The 22,816-nt window shown below is 41.3% G+C and overlaps 1 protein-coding gene across 1 annotated transcript in view; it reads right to left on the bottom strand.

Annotated features, from left to right (window-relative positions):
- TXNRD1 (thioredoxin reductase 1) overlaps positions 1–17,923 on the bottom strand; it is a 45,641-nt gene extending 27,718 nt beyond the window's left edge. Inside the window, exons 1-3 of the mRNA XM_072146437.1 lie at positions 17,688–17,923; positions 13,400–13,578; positions 2,122–2,182 (exon numbers count right to left, since the gene is read on the bottom strand). Of these exons, the coding sequence (XP_072002538.1) occupies positions 2,122–2,182; positions 13,400–13,578; positions 17,688–17,784 (337 nt within the window). The 5' untranslated portion in view covers positions 17,785–17,923. The remainder of the gene's footprint in view (positions 1–2,121; positions 2,183–13,399; positions 13,579–17,687) is intronic.
- Positions 17,924–22,816: the final 4,893 nt, after the last annotated feature.

The raw sequence follows: 22,816 nt of genomic DNA, 5'->3' as shown, positions 1-22,816 counted from the left end.
AGAACAGAAGATAGTGATACTCCCTCTGCATCCACTAAACTTGCCTCAGCTCATGTGAAAATGAGGAGAAAAAAATCATATTTGCCTGACTTTGGAGGAGATTTTTTAAAAAGGAAAATGGGTGAGATTCCACATAAAAGAGGGAATTTAGAAACAACATCTAAATCTCCACCTGAGGGAGCTAGTAGTTTAGTGGGGTTTAACCTGGTGACAGGTTCTCTTTAGCTGTGATATTCTATGGTGGCTTAATTTAAATAATGGGCAGGCGATGTGAGTATCAGAGATGACTTACTGGCCCACATTTACTAAAGGCGGAGCTCCAGTTTTCTCTCAGACACAATTGTGGAGCATGTGCCATTTTGTGGAGAACCCTGGAATTATGCTCAGGCAAAACACTTTTAGTGCAGTTTGCACTACTCTTAGTAAATGTGCCCCATTGAGCGTTTTTTATATCAGTCATGAACTCAGTGATGAGTTGTTATTGTCACCGGTGGTCCCGCGACCCATATCGCGGGTCGCGGGCTCACCCGTGCTGCCCAGCCCCCGCCAGCGCGTCTCACCTGGCTCGGCTCCCGGCTCGCTCCCCTCCGCGGTCCCCTAGCTGTCGGGGACGCGCGCGCGGCTCCTTCTCAAGATTTAAAGGGCCAGCGTGCCATTAATTGGCGCTGGCCATATTGCCCAAATCTATTTAAGCCTGCCTCTTCCTGCAAGGCCTGCCGGATCTTTGGCCTCACAACCTGAGAGAAAGCTTTACTGCGATTAGCCTGCGTTCCTGTGTCTCCTGCGTTCCTGTGTCCCTCCGTGTTCCTGTGTTACCTGAGCTCCTCCGTGTTTCCATGTACCAGTGATCCTCCGTGCTGCTGTTCGGTGTGATCCCGTACCCCTCTGCTTGGACCTCCTGTTGCTGACCCCGGATTGAACTCTGACGTTGCATCTCTGCTGCCTGCCCTGACCCTGTGCCTGGACTTTGACCACGAGATTGATTGCCGTTCTTGTACCTCAACCTTGGCCGCCACTGCAGACAAGTCACGCCTGAGGAACAACCTGGTGGTACCACGGCGGGCTCTGGTGAAAACCGGGTAGCACTTAGACTCCGGTCCCAGGTAGTGGCTTGAGTCATCGTCTGCAGTGGTCCAGTGGATCCACAACCCACAAGCCTGACAGTTATATTAGCTCTTATTTTTTTAAAGGGATCCTGGGAGGAGGGTCCTCTTCATAATGTCAATATTTTCTAATCCACTATTATGCACACAACTTTGCCAAGAATTGTATATAAAATGCAGTAATAAGGGCCTTTTTCTATTTTGGGAATATAGATCACTGACCCTATATCAAATGCAAGTCTCAATTCGAAGGAGTAAAGAATTGAAATAATAAGGAGCTTAAGTATGGGATATTGGTAACTCTATATTGATTGACTTCTATTTATTATTTATTACTGATGGTAAATAGGTTCACCATGTTTATAATTAGTACTGACCTCACCCTAAATTCAACTATACTCAAACGTATATACACCCTGTGTTTTTTAATTAATATTAAAACAGAGTTTCTCCTTACCATTCTTTTACCAAATATATTCTATCCATGAGCCCTTACTCATAGATCCATGGCTCTTACTCCTATCCATGGCCTCCTTCCTTCTTAAAGCAACTTTTAAGCTAATTATGCTAAGAAGTTTTGCTAATTAAAGTTGATAGGTGTTTCCAGAACCCCTCAGTGATGTCTTTTCACTCGTTGATACAATTAGCAGAACATGTCTCACCCTCTCCTGCTCTGCTCATTGTAACAACCAGTGAAAATACATCACGGAGGACTCTGAAAACAGCCACCAGAGCCCCTCAGGCTCATTAGCATATTTATAAATGTTTATTTTAGAAAGAAGAAGATTACCACAGTCATAGTGCTATGAATCTATGAGTAAGTGTCCCTGGTTTAACATTCTTGATTTTGATCAAGAAATCTACCATCAAAATCTACTAAGACAAAGCAGGGACAATATCTACTCTCTTGCTCTCTACTGTCCACTTGCTCTCTACTGTCAGATAGTTGGTCCTGGGCTGAAGCAGAAAGCCTGCGCTCATTAATCTGAACTAGAGATCCAAAAACAGGGACACTTACTTATTTTGTCTAGTTCCACTGCAAAATATGGAATATCCAATTCTTCAAGGTGGTCTTTCACCTAGGAAAGAAAATAAACATAAGTTTTTGGTCCATAACATAACATTAGAACATCCTGAAAGGATAATTCCAAAATTGCTGTCAAAAGTCTGCAGAAGGGTTGTGTAATACATGTGGCTATTTGGACTTCAGTGCTATCCTCTGACCGTGAAGTGCGACTGATACGTATGATTGGTTTATTTCTGTCCTCACTAGACTCAATATTCCTACTTTAGTTGTCTTAAATGATTTCCACCACACCTGTCTCTCTCCAGTGCATTTTGCTCTGAGAAGACAGAATCTTCCTTTACTCACACTTCTTCAGTGTTCATCTGCCCTGTGTGATGTCAGAGAACTGACCCAATCATCTTCTGGATTTGGGATCTAACGTTTCACATGGTTTGGTTTCTATTGTTTCCTTGCTTGCTATAAGTCTTATTTTGAGCAGCATTAATCTTGACTTCTGTATTTTGGATTCCTTGACCCTTTGCCTGTTTTCTGACTCCTTGACCCTTTGCCTGTTTACTAACTATCCGTTTCTCCATCAATATTGTAGGAAAGGAACATAGACTGGTTGGTAGGCTGAGCAAATAGATAGGGACAGCTTAGGGAACACTGTCCTTGTATGTCCTTCAAATCCATCCGGGCCGTTTGAACATAACAGGTTGCAATATAACAGTTTGGTTCTCTTAAAGGAAACCTACCACCACAAATCTACCTATAAAGGTAGATTGGGTGGTAGGTGGATCAATGGGACGTGAGGATAGCCCTTTTAAGGGCTAATCCTCACGTCCCCACACTTTTCTGTTAACTTTTATTAGACATATATTCAAATTTACTTATGCGGCTACTGGGGCGTGGAGTAGCCGCATCTGAGGTTACACGAGGCGGCTACTCCACGCCCCGGTAGCCTCTTTTCCCCTCCTACTCACCCATCTTCGGCGCGCAGCTCCGCGTAGCTGCGCGCCCTCGTCCGGCGATCCTGCCGTCTGTGCATGCGCAGAAGAGCAGGCCCGCGCCTGTTTCGGAGCAGTGACCGCGCAGATGTGGGCCTGCTCTTCTGCGCAAGCGCAGACGGCAGGATCGCCGGACGAGGGCGCGCAGCTACGCGGAGCTGCGCGCAGAAGATGGGTGAGTGGGAGGGGAAAAGAGGCTACCGGGGCGTGGAGTAGCCGCCTCGTGTAACCTCAGATGCGGCTAATATCAAAACGAAAAAGGAAAAAAAGCCAGCTCACCAGTAGTTCCTCTCTTGCAGGCCTCCAAGGTGCTCGGATAGACGTGTAAGCCCACACGAGTATAGAAAGCTCAAAAGACTGCAGATTCCAGCACGATCACGGAGGGCACTTGCAGTAGTTCAACAGTTTTATTTCATGGGTAAAAAGTCACAAAACATGCAGCATATGGACATAAAAAATGACCTACGCGTTTCGTCTGGTTAAGACTTAATCATGGTCCACCACCAAAGAACATAGACTGAACATTTAAACCCTGTGTAGCACACCTGTTGGGCGGGGAATGGATCACGTGATACCACCTAATCCGAGACAGCTAATTTCTGCTTGAGCCTGTTCATGGCCTAAAATAAAAGGGGGAGTGATCCATTCCTAGTCCAATTGATAAAAACAATGTTATAGACATATCTTAATTTGGGAACAATGATTGCATATAATAATAAAATGTTAAGATGTTAACCTTTGGCACAAGTTAGCGGTACAAAAACTATTAGCATATTAAATATTGTTCCATTCCACAATATGAGCATTCCGCAATAATATAACTTTGGCACTACAAACAAGAAAAACGCATCCTACTCAATCAGGATCTATCCCAAATAAACTTATATAAGACAAAAAACATTCTGCTGCTTGTATATTCCTTCCTGCCCATCCCCAACAAATCCATATAAGCCTGGTTTAAGGGATCTGGAGGTGTGGCCTATGTTACAGAATACTGAAATGACCTGTTACATATTCTTGTTCTAGTCAACCCAATATAACTCACTACAGTGAATGTAAAACAACAAATGGCATCAACTAAAGTTACTCCTAGTGAAGCTTTATGCTGTAATCTATTTACCGCCTTATTATTGTTTAGATGAAGAGGAAAAATGTTTCATATTTCTTGCTCAGTTGTACCAAAGTATCAAATCTCTCCTGGAATTTAGCCCCATGGGCACCCTGCTTTCCAGCGAGAATATCCAAAAAGCCTCTCTATTCAGGAGTTTCCTCCTATGATCACCACCCCTGGGTGGACGATGCACCTTTTCTATACCTTTCCAGGAGAAAGACGTGATGTTCTTTCCATGAACATCTCGGAAGTGTTTCGACACCGCCGAGATGTTACATTGTGTGTTGGAGACATCTGACAAGTGGCGCCTAATGCGTATTTTTAAGGGGCCAGTGGTACATCCTACGTACTGTAGTCTGCACACATTGCAGCAAATCACATAGACTACATAAGGTGTATTGCAATTAATATAGGTGCCAACTTTGTGTCTGGTGTTGTTAACATACGACGTCACAAAATTAGTTGTGTCTAACAAGGGACACACTTTGCAAACTTTATGGCCACATTTATGGTTCCCTGGATATTGTAACCATGTGAATCCCCCTTTGGATTTGTGGCTGTTAAACATGCTGGGACTGACTTGGTTGCCTATGGTAGGGGCCCGTTTAGTGCTAAATCTAATACCTCCCTGCAAGCATTTGGCTGTTACCTCATCCTGTTCTAATATTGGTGTATATTTTTTGATAATATTCTTAATTTTATGGAATTGGTTGCTATACGTGGTAACAAATGTTATGGGTCTCTGAGGTCCCTCCTCCAAATTAGGCATCTGGGTTTTAGGTTTTAACAAAGTTTGTCTCTGTATATTGTTCACTTTATCCCTAGCCTTTTTTAGAATTACAGGATTGTACTGTCTTTCTCTTAATCGATCACATACCTTGTCTGCTTCTGAATTAAATTTGTGTATGTCAGAGCAATTTCGTTTTGTTCTAATTAATTCCCCTATAGGGATATTGTTAATGACATGGCTGGGGTGGCATGATGTGGCTAACAGTAGGGTATTGCCCGCTGTATTTTTGCGGTACGGTAGGGTCTCTATTTGTTTTTTGTTGCCTCTCAACACAATGTCTAAAAATGGTATTTCTGTGTCATCAAATGAACCTGTGAATCTTAGATTCATATTGTTTATATTGATATACTCTTTAAACTGATTAAATGACAATTCGGACCCCTTCCAAATAAAGATCAGGTCGTCAATAAAGCGACCTGTCCATTGTATAGCGTGCCTAAAGGGATTGCTCTCTGAAAACAAATATAGTAGCTCCCATTGTGTCATATAAATGTTTGCCAGGGAGGGGGAAAAACGGGCCCCCATTGGGGCCCCCCCTACCTGCAAATAAAATTGCCCATCGAAAATGAAAAAATTATGTTTTAAGAGAAATTCTGTAGTCATGATGAGAAATTCCTTCAAACCATCTGAATAGGTGCTAAACTCATTCAGATGAAGAGCTAGATAGTAAATGGCTTGATCATGCGGTATAGAGGGGTATAGAGCCACTACATCACATGTGGCCCAACCCCAAGCTTCCTCCCACTCTAGTTCATTCGCCACCTTCAAAACATGCTGCGTGTCTTTGAGGAATGTTGGGGAGACACTCGCCAATGGCTGTAAATAAAAATCCAGCCAGTTGCCCAGTCTCTCCCCAAGGCCCCCAATACCAGCCACAATGGGCCTCATCGGTGGGGGAAATTTGCCCTTGTGGACCTTGGGGAGAGAATGGAAAACCGGGGTGACAGGATGTTCAACCAAAAGATATTTTGCAGTATTCTCATCTATGGCCCCCAAAGTAAGACCCTCCTGTAATAATCTGCTAAGACCTGCTTTGAATGCACTAGTAGGATCTCCATGTAGTCTTCTATATGTAGTCTCATCCTCTAGTATATTTTCATTTAAGGTTTTGTACAATGTCGTGTCCAACAATACAATGGACCCCCCCTTGTCCGCTGAGCGGACTATGAGGTTGTCATTTTCCCCCAAATTTTTCAGTGCTAAAGCCTCAGCCCTTGTAAGATTAAATTTCTTTCTGCTCTTAGAACTTTGGATTTTAAGTTTAGTGAGCTCCCTTTCCACCAACTCCTGGAAGGTGTCCATGACATCACTTCTAGAAGTTGCCGGGTAAAATGAAGGGTTACGAATTTTAAATGGTTTATTTAATTCATCAGAGGCGGCTGAGGATTCGCACTGAAGCGCTTTCAACATTATAATATTGCTTTGGTCCACAAAATTATATGTACCCTGCAAACAAGCATCACTCTCGATTTCAAATATGTCTCCCCCCTCGGGTGTAATAGCTGTTGGACCTACCGGTATGGCCCCCTCCTCTATATTATTTCCCATAAAATGTTTGCGTACAGTAATATTCCTAATGAATTTATTTACATCCAAAATGGTATTATATAAATTGAAGTCGAAAGAGGGAGAGAAACCTAAGCCCTTGCTTAAAGCAGTTATGGTATGATTATCAATGATGCATGCTGAAAGGTTGATGACTGGGGATTCTATTTCTTGTTGTTGTTGTCCTTCCATCCATGTCTGGTCTTCATCTTTGTATCTCCCCCTCCTGTGCTTCCTGCCCGCTCGGCTACTCCACGCCCCAGTAGCCGCATAAGTAAATTTGAATATGTCTAATAAAAGTTAACAAAAAAGTGTGGGGACGTGAGGATTAGCCCTTAAAAGGGCTATCCTCACGTCCCATTGATCCACCTACCACCCAATCTACCTTTATAGGTAAATTTGTGGTGGTAGGTTCCCTTTAAATATATATTGAAATGATGATCTATCGAGAAATTATCTGGGCAGTGTGTGATCTTTTGGAAAAGCTCCACTATAATTTGTGGCTTAAAAAGAAAGTCTACTTTCATACAAGCACATTAGAGATATAATCCATTATATCTTCTACACAGTTTAGCAGTAGGGAAGCATGTCATTTTACTCAGGAAAGTACGTTATAAAAAAGTTCAAACATAAAAGCATGCCTTCTGGCTTTCTCCATTTGCTTCACGTAAGGGGATGAGTAACTGATTTTTTGTGGATACATTCCAGTGACACTTACTGTGTGCAGCTCACTTTGGTCATAAAGGAGACTGAAAATATGGAGCATGTTATAGAGCAGGAGGAACTGAGCAGGTTGTACATACTATCCTATCTGCATGCCCTCTGGTATAAAGCAAGAGGAACCGAACATAGTTTTCTATCCGCATGCAACATATTATAGAGCAAGATGAGATGACCAGCTCTTACAGACACCATAGAACAGATTATACATAGTGTCCTATCTTCAGACACCATATTATAGAGCAGGAGGGGCTGAGCAGATTGTACATAGTGTCCTTTTTGCAGGTAGCATGTTATAGAGCAGGGGGAGCAGAGCAAATTATACAACATGTTAAAGAGTTTTTTTTTTTTTTTTTTACAAATCAATAACTCTTGGGATGTAAACAACTTTTCATATTATCTTTGTCTTTATCTATATGTAGCAGTTTCCTTGCCATTTCCCCTAAGATTATCCCAGTCATCTCCATGTGTTGCCAAGCCCTGGAGTCTTAGTTTGCGTATCTGGCAGTTTCATGGGAGGGGAGGGGCTGCTGCTCCGTGCTCACAGAAGAGGGGGTCATGTGCGCTCTTTCTGTATACGTAGAAGAGCTGGATGTGTTCCAAAACTGTTGATACAGATGTCTCCTGCACCAAATAGTGAGGTACAAGATCTCTGTGTTCCCTATCAGTCCCTCCATCCCAGTCTGTGATTCTAAAGAACTTTCTGTCTCTCTGCACCTCATGCTGCTCCCTCCCCCACCTTGTCATCAGCAGTTACAGCACTGTGCAGATAAGCTATTAACTCTTAGTGGTCAGACAGCACAGGCTATAGACTTCATGTAACTAGTTTACTTCTTCCACTTATTACATGTTTGTTGCTCCTCTGTGTGAAGGAAGCTGCAAGGCAAGTCACCAAATACAGCCAGTATGTGAACTGTGCAATGTTCAGTGGATTTACTTGTGGGAAACCAAATGGATTTAATGCTAAATTACTTTGAGAGAGAACATAAGGCATTATTGGAACTGTGGGCAAGCTAACTGGCCTCAGCTTGAGGGCTTGGACAGAAAGACATTGGTCTCCGCCCACTTCACCTCTGGTGAGAAAGATTTTTGTCAAACACTTTCAGAAAAGAAAATGCCATAAGTAGGCATCGTTCTGCTTGTTTTTACAGGGGGAATCACATATAATAAATTTGTAAAATCATTATAACTTTACAATTACGCTTTAAACAGCAAGACATTGGGGCAGATTTACTTACCCGGTCCGTTTGCGATCCAGCGGCGTGTTCTCTGCGCTGGATTCGGGTCCGGCCGGGATTCATCAAGGTAGTTCCTCCGCCGTTCACCAGGTGGCGCTGCTGCGCTGAAAAGCATCTGAACGCGCTGGAGTTCACCGGGCTGGACTAAGTGAAGGTGAGCGCGTCCCAAGCGACACATTTCTTTTTTTAAATGTGGCGGTTTTTCCAAATCCGTCGGGTTTCCGCTCGGCCCGCCCCCCGATTTCCGTCGCGTGCATGCTGGCGCCGATGTGCCACAACCCGATCGCGTGCGCCAAAATCGCGGGGCAATTCAGGGGAAATCGGCGCAAATCGGAAATATTCGGGTAACACGTCGGGCCCGCCTTAGTAAATGACCCCCATAGTGTCCTTTTTGCAGACACCAAATTTTAGAGCATGATGAACCGAGAACAATGTATATAGTGTCCTATCTGCAAGTAACATGTTAAAGAGCAGGGATAGCGGAGCAGATTATACAAAGTGTCCTTTATGCAGGCACCATATTCTAGAGCATGATGAGCCAAGCAGAATGTATATAGTGTCCTATCTGCAGAAAGCATGTTATAGAGCAGGATTAACTAAACAGATTGTACATAGTATTCTACCTGCCGACAACATGCTATAGAGAAGGAGGAGGGTAACAAACTGCATATAGTAGATCTATTCTCAGGCTTTGGAATTAAGAATACTACGGACACACAACATTTCATGCATTTCACCATACTTTTAATATGCATTTATTGCTGCAATACAACATAATTATATATTAATCAATAAAAGAATTAATTCAGGGAACAGCAGGAAACTCAACTCTTCTGCTTATTTATGCTTAAAAGTTAGTGACCAAAGTGAATTACTCCATTTTGTTTCTGCTGCCATCTGTTGTCTGACTTTTTGAACAATTTTGTACGAAGCTTTTCTATCAGGAGACAATTCTGTTCAATTTTAACTTAATTTTTGTTAGCAGTAAAAGCTATTCTAGAGCTGTTAATGCTGAATTAATGTCTCATTTCACAGCACATTACTGCTTACACAGTGTTTTGATTCATTTAAGGAACATTATTGATTTTTATAAAATGTGTAAGCAAGAACCAACTTGCTAATTAAATGTGCCAGGAATAGCTGAGGGCAAGGTGTTTATGTAAGGAAAAATCCTGCATATTTTCCACATTTTTTAACATGAACAAACAGATGCCATTCTACATTTATGTAAAAGCATGGACAAGACCCAAATCATGTATATCCTCAGATTATTATAGATAGGGATATTATTATAGATAGGGACAGTGTCGGACTTGCCCATCGAAGGACCGGTGGATCCTCCGGTGGGCCCCCCACACCACTGCTCAGGGTCTCCATCTACCCCCATCTGCCCTCGCATAAAAATTAATAGTGCAGCCACTGTGAACTCCTTTGAAATAGGAAATATTTCTAGGTAGCAGTAGAGTGGGCCCCCAGAATCAATTCCTCTAGTGGGCCCCCAGCACCCCAGTCTGACCCTTGATAGGGATATTTATGGTGAATCTTACACATTGCTACACAAGTAGTCATGTATCGTCTTATGTATCACCGCAACAACCAAGATCCCAAAGAGGGTGTAGGGTCCATGGGTAGATGATGGTGAAACCTGCCCTGCATTTCTGTGTTGTAATCCCCTAAATGCCCTTGTAACCCTATTTATCCGCAACATCTCCACTGCTAATCTTACTGACTCTGCAAGTTCTTACTTGAATGTAATGTCATATACTGCTGATGCCCTGAGATTTGTAGGGAGGGTCGGTTTGAGATTTTGAGAAGGGGAATGTTTAAAATGTTTGTCTGTAAAATAAATTGAAAAAATGGCTTATTTATCTTATTTAACCCCTGAACTTAGTGATTTTGCTGAAAATACAATTATAAAATTATGATAATGAGGCTTTGTGGCTCCTATGGCTGCCCCCACTCTTCCCTTACCCTAATTATCTAGCCTTGTCCTGCCTAGCATAAGCTGAGAACACTGTATTCACTGTTGTCCCTGACAGGCAGAAGTAATCAAGTGCGGTACCATCCCCCAGCTGCTATGAATCATCCAGTTCAGGTTGATTAGTCCTGTCTGGACAGTTTAGGCAGCTCTTTTATGGCAGCCAGTCTGCACCCAGCTTTCCCAAGGTCCTGAATTTTATAATTGTTCTTTGAGCAAATCCACTCAGTTCAGGGATTAAACAAGATATGTTTCTGCATCAGTGTAGCTACAGAATTCTCAAGGTATGTTTGGTTCACAATGCATAAAAACACATTTTAGATTTCCTTTAAGCTCTTCTGTTATAAATAAAAAAAAGAAATGCATAATCCTAGGTCTCCAGGTAGGGGACAGTAGCCTCAATCATGCTTTTTTCATTTATAGCGTGCGCTGCCCTATTTTCTCCAATACATGTAAATAACCAAAGATCATGACAGAAGCTGCCAAACAGAGGTGTGACCTATAAATATTCACTGAAGGAATGTATTTTTTAATACCATCATGTACTGCTTGACTGAATCTGTCACACTAAAATCACTAAAGTCCATTCTGCAGGGGAGCATGATTTTTCTATACATAGGAATCCAGTGGGTAGTCCTTTAAGTGACTCTAAGTACATATACAGAGATATCTGTCAGTCACTGATTATGATCATCTAATGGACTCCCCAACTCCAACAGAGTTAAAAGTATGCTCAGCATACTACACAATATGACTTTTTATAACTTTTGTTCAGCAATAAAAAAATCTTTAATATACTGGACGGGATTGAGGTATTAGCAAGGAGTTCTTTAAGTCAGTAATAAAGAAAAATTGGTACATGCTCTAAGACCCTGTACTGAAAGAGTTAACAAAAAGTCCTCCCATAATATCTTTCAGAAGGAGCAAAAGTGTAAAGGATAAGGTAGTAAGAAGTCGACTGCCTCCTGAAAACTTCTATTGGTTGAATAGAATGCTTGGTTGAATAGAATAGGAAATTTTCATTGTGGCCAATGTAAGCCATCAAAATATGAAAATGAAACATATGAATTTTGGAGGGTTAGAAGTGAAATTATGTTAGTTTTTCACGTGTAGATCACAATTTGTAATTTGTACAATGTAATTTCTTGCCCATGTGGCTTTTTCTACATAGGAGAAACTATCCAACCCTTATATATTAGGTTCAGCGAGCATTGTTATTCAGTTAAAAGTGGGAAAGGAGCCCAAGGCTCATAGAACACATGAAAAAGGTACATAAAGGCGATATATCGATTGTTAACCCCTTAACGCTCTGCGCCGTAGCTCTACGGCGCAGAGGTATAAGGAGTGTTTGAAGAGGGCTCACAGGCTGAGTCCTCTTCATACAAAGGTGGGGGTTTTTGCATTTTGCAGAAAACCCCCACCGCTAATAACTGCGGTCGGTGCTTGCACCGATTGCGGCCAATAACTCTGTCATCGCCGCCGGCATTGCGCGCGGGCTCCGCCATCTTTTTTAGGGTCGCCGCGCCCCCAAACGTCATCGGGGGCCGGCGATCGGTTGCCATGGTAGCCTTGGGTCTTCTTTTGACACGAGGCTACATGGCTTCTGCAGATTCGTTACAATGAGCCAGTGGCTCATTGTAATGAATGACCTGCAAAAATGCCATATATTGCAATACAGAATTATTGCAGTATATGGTAGGAGCGATCTGACCATCTAGGGTTAATATACCCTAGATGGTCTAAGAAATAGTGGAAAAAAAAGAAAAAAAAAGTTTAAAAAAAAAATATATATATATAAAATATTAAAAATTCAAATCACCCCCTTTCCCTAGAACTGATATGAAACATAATAAACACTAAAAATCACATATTAGGTATAGCCGTGTCCCAAAATGCCCGCAATTTTTCCACATTTGGAATTTTTTTTCAGCTTCGCAGTACACGGCATGTTAAAATAAATAACATTACGGGAAAGTAAAATTTGTTACGCACAAAATAAGCCCTCACACAGGTCTGTACACGTAAAAATGAAAAAGATATGGATTTTTGAAGTTGGAGAGCGAGAAATGAGCGGAAAAACCCTGCGTCCTTAAGGGGTTAAAATTTGGAGGCTTAGAACATGTACCCATTCCCCCAAATGGTGGAGATCGACACAAAATTCTGCTGAGAAAAGAGGCACGCTGGATAATAAAAATGAATGCAATGGGGCCACTGGGTATGAATGACAAAAATGCATTCTGCCGCAATTCACTCGGGTGTGGCTGGCCCCAACCACTAGGAGTATTAGTAATGAGCTGTGCCCATATATACAGGATAGGTGTAGTATTACTAAGCTATGCCTATATATACAGGATATGAGTAATTATACTGATCTGTGCCCATATATACAAAAAAGGAGTAGTACTTAGTGTACCTATATATACAGTATAGGGGTAGTAGTACTGATCTGTGTCCAAAGAGTGAATGAATTACAAAGGCGTAGACAGAAACGGCGCAAACCCAGACAGGCAGACACATACACAGAGAAAACACATACTACTTACCTCACACATGAATTTGGTCTCCCCTCAGGTGACTCATCTCACAGGTCCTGAAAGGTCAATAGTAATACATGTGTGTCAGGAGCCGGCACATATGTATTACAATAGAGAGCACAGAAGGGCAGCACTAGTCCCTGCATACATCACTGTGTCCTAGGGACACAGACAGAGCTAAAAGCTCCTCAGTAGGTCAGTGAAAGTCCCTGGGCACCTGAGCCATTGCTCCACCTGCCCCTCCTCCCCGATAGCTACAACTCTTACCAAGTCTTACCAAGGTAGAGAGCACTTGCAAATCTATGTTTAAGAGATCTATCTCAACAACCAAGGAACTGACTACATAGCAAAAAAAAGAAATCATTACTTTGGAACAATTTTCACAAGTGGTCTTGCTAAAGATGACAACTTCACAAATGGTGATGTATTGCTTCAATTCAGTCCCCAAATAGGTATTTTCTTTGTTATTTTCCCATTCACTCTCTTCCTTTTCCTCTACTTTGTAGGATCTGATTACTGGTTTGTGGACATCTTGATCTCCTATGGCTGATTGTAGAAGAAAGAAGGTATTAATATTCAGGAATTGTGGGTTACTCAACCTTCCACACACTGTCACATCACATGAAGTAAAATAAAGATATTAAAGGGAATGTACACCATCCATCTAGAAGCACCCTAATGTAAGGTATGAAATTTTCTTTTCTAACATTCCCTCTTATGTCAAAAAAACATAAGAAAATGCTAAAAGTCACTTTTTACATGGGATGATTCACTTTTAGAGGCTATAGGGCAGTGGTGGCGAACCTATGGCACGGCACTCAGAGCCCTTTGTGTGGGCACCCGGGCCATCAACCCAGCACACCAGACAGGACTCAAAGAATCTTCCTGCAACTTAAAAGATGCTGCTTTCAGTCATATATTAAATTGATACTTACTTGTTACTTTGTTACTTGGGACTGTAGGAAGAGGGGGAATGAGTATACAGGGCTGAAATATCTTTGGAGGACCTCCTGCTGGCCCCACAATTCTCTGTGTACAGAGGGACACTGGAAAGAAGCTAAAATGATCCAAATTTTCCGTTTTGTCCTCTGGAGGCCAATATGATCGGAAGTTGTTGAAGAACAGGGAGCAATAAGTTTTTGCTTTTGGTTGGCACCTGGCAATAAATAAGGGGGGTTTTGGGTTGCAGTTTCGGCACACGGCCACTAAAAGGTTCGCCATCACTGCTATAGGGGGAGTGCTACTTCAGATGCCCCTATCTTGGGCTCTACATCACAACAATTGTGGTTTAGAACCAAGGATAAGAGCAGATACACAAAAACTATACAAACTTTGAATCATTACATCAATGTATATTAGAATATTATAGTCACAAAGTAAAAAAACAACAAAGATATCTTAATATGTCCCAAGGACTGCACGCTGCCCTTTAAAATACTACATGATATATAAATAGAAATTAATAGAATTAAATAGAAATCATAATCCATTCAAAATTAACAAAGATAATAAAAGTCAAGTACAAAGACCCAGGGGCCCTTCTCATCTGTACAATGACATTTGCATGCAAGTTAGAAGGCAATTAGAAAGCTAGAAAGGATATTTCATACCCTACCTTAGGGTATTGTTTGAATAAAAGCTTGTAACAGGTTCCATTTCTCATAATGCTGCTTGGATTACACAAAGAGCTAACACTTTCTGTAGTTTTACATGGACAAAGCTGCTTGTAGATTCCCTTTGGAGAAATGTTTGCATTTGTATATGCAACATCCCTGCCAATGCAAGGCCGAGGAGTTGTTGCGAATAAGCCCCTAATATGTGTGTTCCCCTGATCAGCTCCTCTGCAGGACACTACACATATACTTAGGTAATTGTGCAGCGGTAGATTCTGCCTGGATAGGCAAGGGTTAAATATTGTTTATTGTTATCATCCAATGATATGTCTCAATGCACTTAATTGTGACCTGGAGTGTGATTGGAGGAGGAGACCACCTGACTAGGGATTAACTACACCCTTAGTCAGGGGAGGAGTTAGCTCTCTTAGCATCCAGCTTCTGACTGAGAAGCACATGCTCTGTCCACAGGCCTCCTAGGCCTCAGCAACTACACACAGAGTGACACAGGACAGCCAGGACAAAGCTGCAGCTTCCAGCATTGGACACAGCTACATTTCAGCCTGCACCTGCATCCAGGCTGGTTCCCTCTCCAAGATCACTCCAGTAATCTGCCTTTGTACAGAATCGTTGGCCTGTTGCTGCGGTTGGATTGAATAAAGAACTGTAAGCAACTTTTATGCACAACATTGCCTTTGTCTGGTCCCTGCTATGGCTGTATCACCATCAAGGGCACCCCATCAATCTATCAGGGACACATACAACAGACTCTAAGGGCTGCCCCAGGGAGAACCAGTACCACAGCCTCTCCCTCATTTAATTTCTTGCACACACCACCCGCTGGAGACCTGCCAGGCTGTGGGACAGCCCTCTGGTCCCCATACCAAGCACCGTGACACTAGCGTGCCTAGGCCACAACCGCCAGCCGCTCCGGTATTCTGGGCCCCGGCTGCCTCTAGGCCCCAAGAAAAGGCTAGGCCTCGGTGGGGGATGTTGCATATATATATCCGTTTTTTATTTAAAGTGACTACTGCACCCAGGGGTGTAACTAGCAGACTTCTGAATGGGGCCCCATACCCCCTCAGAAAATTTATATATTTGTATACTCACACATTTATACACTTGAACAAAGAATTTATACACTTATATGCACACATTTATGCACCGATATATACATTTACACTTATACACTGATCTGTCCCCGGGGCACTCTCACACTGTGGGCCCCATAGCAGCTGCTATGGCTTCTACCGCTGTAGTTACGCCCCCTGACTGCAGCTTATTTTATATGACCACACTGATAAAATACTCATTTCCAATGCTTAAGCACAGCAAGAGGCTGTATGGATGCTTTCTTTTTTCAGGACAAATTCATTAAAGGGGTTGTCCGATTGTTTTTAAAATTTAGGAGCCGGGCTGGCAGGGATTTTTAAAAAAACAAACCTGTACTCAACTCCCCAGGTAGGTGAGTACAGGTTTTTTTTAAATCCCTCCCCAGCAACACTCCAGAATTTTATTAAGAATCGGACAACCCCTTTAACCCATTGTAAATAGCACATGTAAAAGATAAATCTTTAACAAACTTTGCATAAGTCAATAGTAGGCATTAATACAAGAAATATATGCACCTATGTAATATATCAGAATAATGAGAATCCTTCCTTAATAATTATGCTTTTTCACTCTTAAATTTCTGCTAAATTCTATTTTGCTAGAATAATGGACAGATGTCACAGCAGCTAGGTTACTACCCACCGGCTGTAATTGCATGTTACGGGTAAAGGATTTTACATTTACATAATGTTCAGTAACAGTGTATTACTGATTTCTGAAGTTTACTGAATAGCTAGTTACCTTTTAAGTTTTTTCATGCACATTTACCACAGCAGAAGCACAGTGATAAAAATCAGTATATCAACATACTGTTATAGGGTATAACTAGTGTAAGTAAATATCGTGGCTGCATCGGGTGCCACCGAGTTCGGGCCCTGAGGTAAGGGCTACCATCTGGCGGGCGGCCGATAGTGGGCAAAGATGATAATGCAAAAAATAAATTGCACAAAGTAGCACAAGTAAAAAGACAACTTGTTGATAAATTCTCTCCACAGTAGTATAGTATACTGAGCTGTACTGCAGAGAGGTGCTACGAGACTGCCAACCAGTGCATGGATTTCTCTTTTGCAGGTGTTATACTGATTAAATGTCATTGATTTTTGGTTGGATCTTCAAGCCAATTGTATATGTCACAGAATGGTTGTGTCTGTGGCACTGTATGCTGAGTCTATGTGAACTACATGAACTATGAAGACTTTAATTTAGGCTTTCCAAATTGGCAAGTAAGGGATGTCAGGTAAATTACAATGAGTCAAACAAGTGCAAAACCCCAGAGGGCATTTATGTATTGTATAGGTTTAATTCCCTATAGCAGAATGTGCAAGAAGCATGAACGTATCCATTAGCCTTATGTCACAAACTGCTGTGTCACCATGTCAAAGCAACGTGAACTTTAGTTTAAATGAGGTTACAATGGATTCAAATTATTTAGTGCCCCAAAACAACTACAATTTAAAGAAAACGTGTAAGTTCTCAGATCGCTAGAGAGCAATCTACAACAATTGTAATATGAGCAATGTAAGACAGATACAATCCAACAACAAATATAGCAAAGGCTGATGGATGGACAAGAAACATCAGTTTGTACAATATTCTACAATTGCCATCATGTTTCATGGATATGTAGGTGGAACAGCCCTTCTACACCAACCAGATTGTGCCCCCTTAGCAGTTCTGGGAGTACAAAGTTCTCAAAGATTTCAATGTTAACAAGTAGTTTTGGATGACAGTAAACAATAGAGGTAACATAATAATGGGAAAAGCTTTTTACAATAATCACAAGTAGTCGAAAATGTATTTTTCTTTATTGTAAATACAATAGCAGCTTTAAAGGCACCGGCATACAATCTGATCATAGAAAACATTTCACTTACTGACACAATGTAATCATGCTAAAAAATTCCCCAGAAAAAAAACGTGTCATCTTACCTGGCTTGTTGAGATGCAAGCTTTTCACCTGACTCTCATTGCCAATGACAACCTTCCCTTTCTTTACAGAATTGCCCATTTTGAAGCTGTGGATCATCAGTGACAGCTCCAGTATGAAGGCGATAGGATCTGCTGTTTCATCTGTGATCCGCACCTGTTTGCTGACCTTAGATACCACAGAGATGGAGCAAATGAGACGAAAGCCTTCCTACTCTTCTAAGGTTACATGTCAAACCTTTGTGCCTGACATTAAAGCACGTCTGTATGCGCCACATTCTAAGAAAACTTATGGGTCTACCTGGAGAATATGTGTACTAAATTTACAACTGGCTGGGGACATGTTATGCAGGAACTGCCTCTTGAGGATTGCTTTGATGTTTGTCACTGTTGCACACACAGTAGGTGCTGTCTGTGGCCTATAATTTACAGCAGTTCATATAATTCTAACTTTTATGTATGGAGAGACCTCTGCTGGATTCTCCAGGCATTGCAACGCTTATGTGAATACATTCACCAAAACAATAATTTTTCTGTGTTTTTGTTTAAATGATGTTATATTTATATAATAAAAAAAATCTTAGAATAATCCGTTTATAACAGTTTATAAATCAGCAGAATTTGACCTTATCCTAATGATTCTGAGGTTTGTATTTAAATATAACAGGCAGTTTGACAAGAGCTAAATCAGATCAGTTCCGGCTTCTCAGTGTGGTGATCTACCTATGTACTCATGTAAGCACACTCGCCCAGCTTTGCCCTAGCTGTCTTTCTATTTGCTTATTCACACATCCGTTTTATCTCTGTGTGCTTTCCATTATTTTCAAGGACAGATAGTGACCATTGGTTTGAAAAAAAAAAAATACTAAAAACTAAGCATTCACCATGAGTAAGGGTGGAGGATAGCGCTTGAAACACATAGGTTTTTTGTCTATATATTTGCTATATTTCTTCCGAGGACAGAGACGATGTCTCCTTTAACCTGTTGGAGCTCAGCGTCCGATATATCAGGCGCTGAGCTCAGTGACTTTAGTATTGCAGAGTATTATCATGAACAAGCAATCAGATGATTGCTTGTTCATGTCCCATGGTGGAAATAATAAAAAAGTGTAAAAAAAAAAAGGTTATTCAATAAAAAAATAAAGTAATAAATTAATAAAAATGCCCATAATCCCCATAACATGTAAAGAGACATATAACGCAAAAAAAAAGTCTAAATCATAACACAAACCCCACATATACAGTATCACCGCGTCCGTAACAACCCGTAGAATAAAAGTAAATAATTATTGAAAAATGCTGTCACATGGCCCCAATAACGAAAAAGCAAAAATTTTATAGCCTACAAAAGGGGCCAATGAGGAAACTAAAGTCCGGGCACCTGCAGGGCCCTCCTTCCCTTCTGCGCCTCGCCGTGCGCCCATAAAACAAGTAACGGCCACATGTGGGGAAATTGCATAACAAATTGTAAGATGAGTTTTCTCTTTTTATCTTTTGGAAATGTGTAAATTTTAGGGCTAAATGAACGTATAACCGACACAATTTGACCATTCTAGATTTCACCTCCATTTTGATGTAATTAATCTCAAGGGGTTAACAATCTTCCTAAAAGCTGCTTCTGATAGTTTGAGGGGTGCAGATTTGAAAATGGGTTGGTTATATAGGGGGGTTTTGATGTTAAATATGTAAAATTTCATTCAAAACAGTATATCCCCAAAATGGCCAATTCTGAAAATACGGAAAACCGATATTTGATTTGTAAGCCACATGACGTCAAAATAAATTATCCAAAAATCCAAAAATTATTAAAATGTAAAGTAGACGTATGGGATATGTTATTCAGTAACTTATTTAGGTGGTAAATCTATCTGCTTGAAAATGCAATGATTTTGAATTTCCAAAAATGGCAAATTTAAAAAAAAAAATCATAATTTTTCTTTTTTTTTGTAAATTCTATTTCTGAAAAAAGAGAAGATAGATGAAAGTTTACCTTTGTGTATGTAGAGCAGTGTCGCTAGTCCTTGGGATTGACCCCCCCCCCCCCCCCCCACACACACACACACACACACACACACACACTCTCAGGAAACCGCTCCATCATGCATTGATTTCAATTAAAAAAATTCCCATGTTCCCCATATCTCCTCCCCCTGTCACTTCCCCGCTCAGAACATCATGCATGTCTGCCCCACTTCCCACTGGCCACTCCCATGGGACTAGGCTTTGTATATAGAAAGGTAAACTTTCATCTAACTTTTAACTTTTTCATCCAGTTTTACTATAAAAACTCTTAAATGTTGGAGATATCATATTTTTCTCCAGCCATCTCATGATTCACACACCATTTGTGTAATCTGGCTAGAGATAGTTTTGTCCTTGATGCTGTTTTCCTTCGCTTGTTTTGACTAGTGGGATGCCTTCACAGTACATTTAGTCATAAGACCCTGGTTCCCTTGAGTCTAGTGTTTTTCTAGAAGAAGCAATACATAGAGTAGAGTTCATTAACATTATGTTGGGAAAAGTAGCTTAACCCTTTCACGACCCTTGACGTCATAGCACGTCACGGGTCGGCTGCGGTTGCATGGATAGGGCTCACAGGCTGAGCTCTCTCCATAGCCGGGAAGTCTTTGCTGCATATTACAGCAAAGACATACCGGTAATACCCGTGATCGGTACTAGCGTGGGCGCCGCCATCTTGTTGACGTCATCAGTTGCCATGATAGCCTCGGGTCTTCTGAAGACCCGAGGCTGTCTGGATTTAACCCATTCATTACTATGTGCTAATTACCCTAGAGAGTCTCAAAAATAGTAAAAATAAAAAAAAGTAAAAAAAAAAAAGTATATTAAAAAAAACTAAAAATTCAAATCACCCCCCCTTTCCCTTGAGCTGATACAAATATAAATAAACAGTAACAATCATAAACACATTAGGTATTGCTGTGTCCGAAAATGCCCGATCTATCAAAATATAATAATGGTTTTTCGCTGCGTTTAACCCTGTAACAGAAAATAGCGCCCGAATTTGAAAATGCCAATTTTTTGTCATTTTGAAAAATATTAAAAAATCAATAAAAAGTGATCAAAAGGTCGCACAGTCCTAAAAATTATAGCAATGAAAACGCCATCAAAAGTTGCAAAAAATGACACCATATTATAAGCGCCAGAAAAACTTATAAGCGCCAGAAGATGGCAAAATTAAAAAAAAAGATTTTTGTACAGGTCTTAATTTTTGTAAACGTGTGAAAACATTATAAAACCTATATAAATTTGGTATCCACCTGATCGTACCGACCCAAAGAATAAAGTAGAGTGAATTTTTAGGTTTTTTTATAATTTTTTTTTAAACTTTTTTTTATTTTTACTTTTACTATTTTTCAGACTCCCTAGGGTACTTTAACCCTAGGTTGTCTGATCGATCCTACCATATACTGCCATACTGCAGTATGGTAGTATATGGGGATTTTACTCATCATTCATTACAATGTGCTGATAGTACATTGTAATGAATGGGTTAAAACGAAGTAGCCTCGGGTATTCGGAACACCCATGCGCCGCCATCTCTTTGAAGCCGGGGGCGATCGAGGTGAAAACACCCGCAATCGGTGCTAGCACCGATCGCGGGTGTTACCGGTAAGCCTTTGCTGCAATATGCAGCAAAGACCGGCTAGTACGGTGCACATCGGGAAGGGGTTAAATACTATGAAGTGCAATTTGTTATGCAAAAAAAATAAGCCCTCAGCCCTCACAGAGCTCTTTATGTGGAAAAATAAAAAAGTTATAGATTTTTGAAGGTGGTGAGTGAAAAATGGAAGTGAAAAAACTAATAAGGGCCAGGTTGTTAAGGGGTTAAATTCTCCCCACGGGTGGTGTGCTCTGATGGAAACATGGGTGCATCATCCATGCAGAAAGCTGAGCCTCTTGCCGCAGGCAGCACTACCTGCAGCAAGATGTGGGTGCATCACCTTCAATAAAACAGGACCTGACACACACAATGTCAGCTTGGATGTGAGCCACTGCAAGGAAAACACATTTTCAAAATAAAGAAACGTATATACTACTTCTGGATGAGGGGGGGGGGGGGTACTTTTATGTAGTTTGCCTCAGGCAGCAGAAAAAAATAATGGGGCAGATTTATCAATCTGTCTAAGGCCCCTTCCACACTAGCGAGTGTGATGCGATGAACTCGCATCACACTCGCAACGCAAGCTGCCGGGAACGCACGGCCCGAACGCTGCACCGCGGGAGTGAACTGACATGCTGAGTTCACTCCCGCGGTGCAGCGTTCGGGCCGTGCGTTCCCGGCAGCTTGCGTTGCGAGTGTGATGCGAGTTCATCGCATCACACTCGCTAGTGTGGAAGGGGCCTAAGAGTAAGAATGTTCTTAGTTTCCCCACGGCAACCAATTACAGCTTAGCTTTCATTTTAGCAGTGCTCATAAATATTTTAACCCCTTAATGACTGCCCTATCAGATCCCGGGTGTTTAACCACTTACACGCTGCGGTCAAGCATGACCGCGGCGTGTAAATATGTGTAAATATGGATCCTACCCCCCCTGGTGAGCTTACCGGGGGATCAGATCCATTCTGCCGCACTCCCCGGAGTCCGGCGAGTGCCCCGATGCTTCCGGCTCCTCTTCTCGTCGGGTTCTGCCTTCCTGGCAGGACCAGGCTGTATGTAACTCAGCATGCTCAGTTACTTGCATAGTACACTGCAATACAAGTGTATTGCAGTGTAAGGGCTTGAACAAGCGATCGGATGAACGCTTGTTCAAGCCCAAATATGGAATGTGTAAAAATGTAAAAAAATAAAAAAAGTAAAATCATTTTATAATAATAAAATAAATAAAATAAAAGTCCCATAATCTCCCCAGTTGCATATAAAATGCAAATAAAGTATATAAAACGTATATATTTGGTATCACTGCGTCCGTATTAATCTGTACAATAAATCTAAATCAATATTGAACCAACTCGGTGAACGACGTAAAAAACAAGAAAAATTTCCCGTAATCTACAATTTTTCATCAAACACCATGTTTGTTCTAAAAAGTGATCAAAAAAAGGTATGCGCCTAAAGATGATACGACTGAAAAGAACAACTCTTTTCGCAAAAAATAAGCCCTCAACCAGAT

The sequence above is a fragment of the Engystomops pustulosus genome, chromosome 4, assembly GCF_040894005.1.
Source record: "Engystomops pustulosus chromosome 4, aEngPut4.maternal, whole genome shotgun sequence".
Lineage (NCBI taxonomy): Eukaryota > Metazoa > Chordata > Amphibia > Anura > Leptodactylidae > Engystomops > Engystomops pustulosus.
This window is presented reverse-complemented; position numbering and strand designations above follow the sequence as displayed.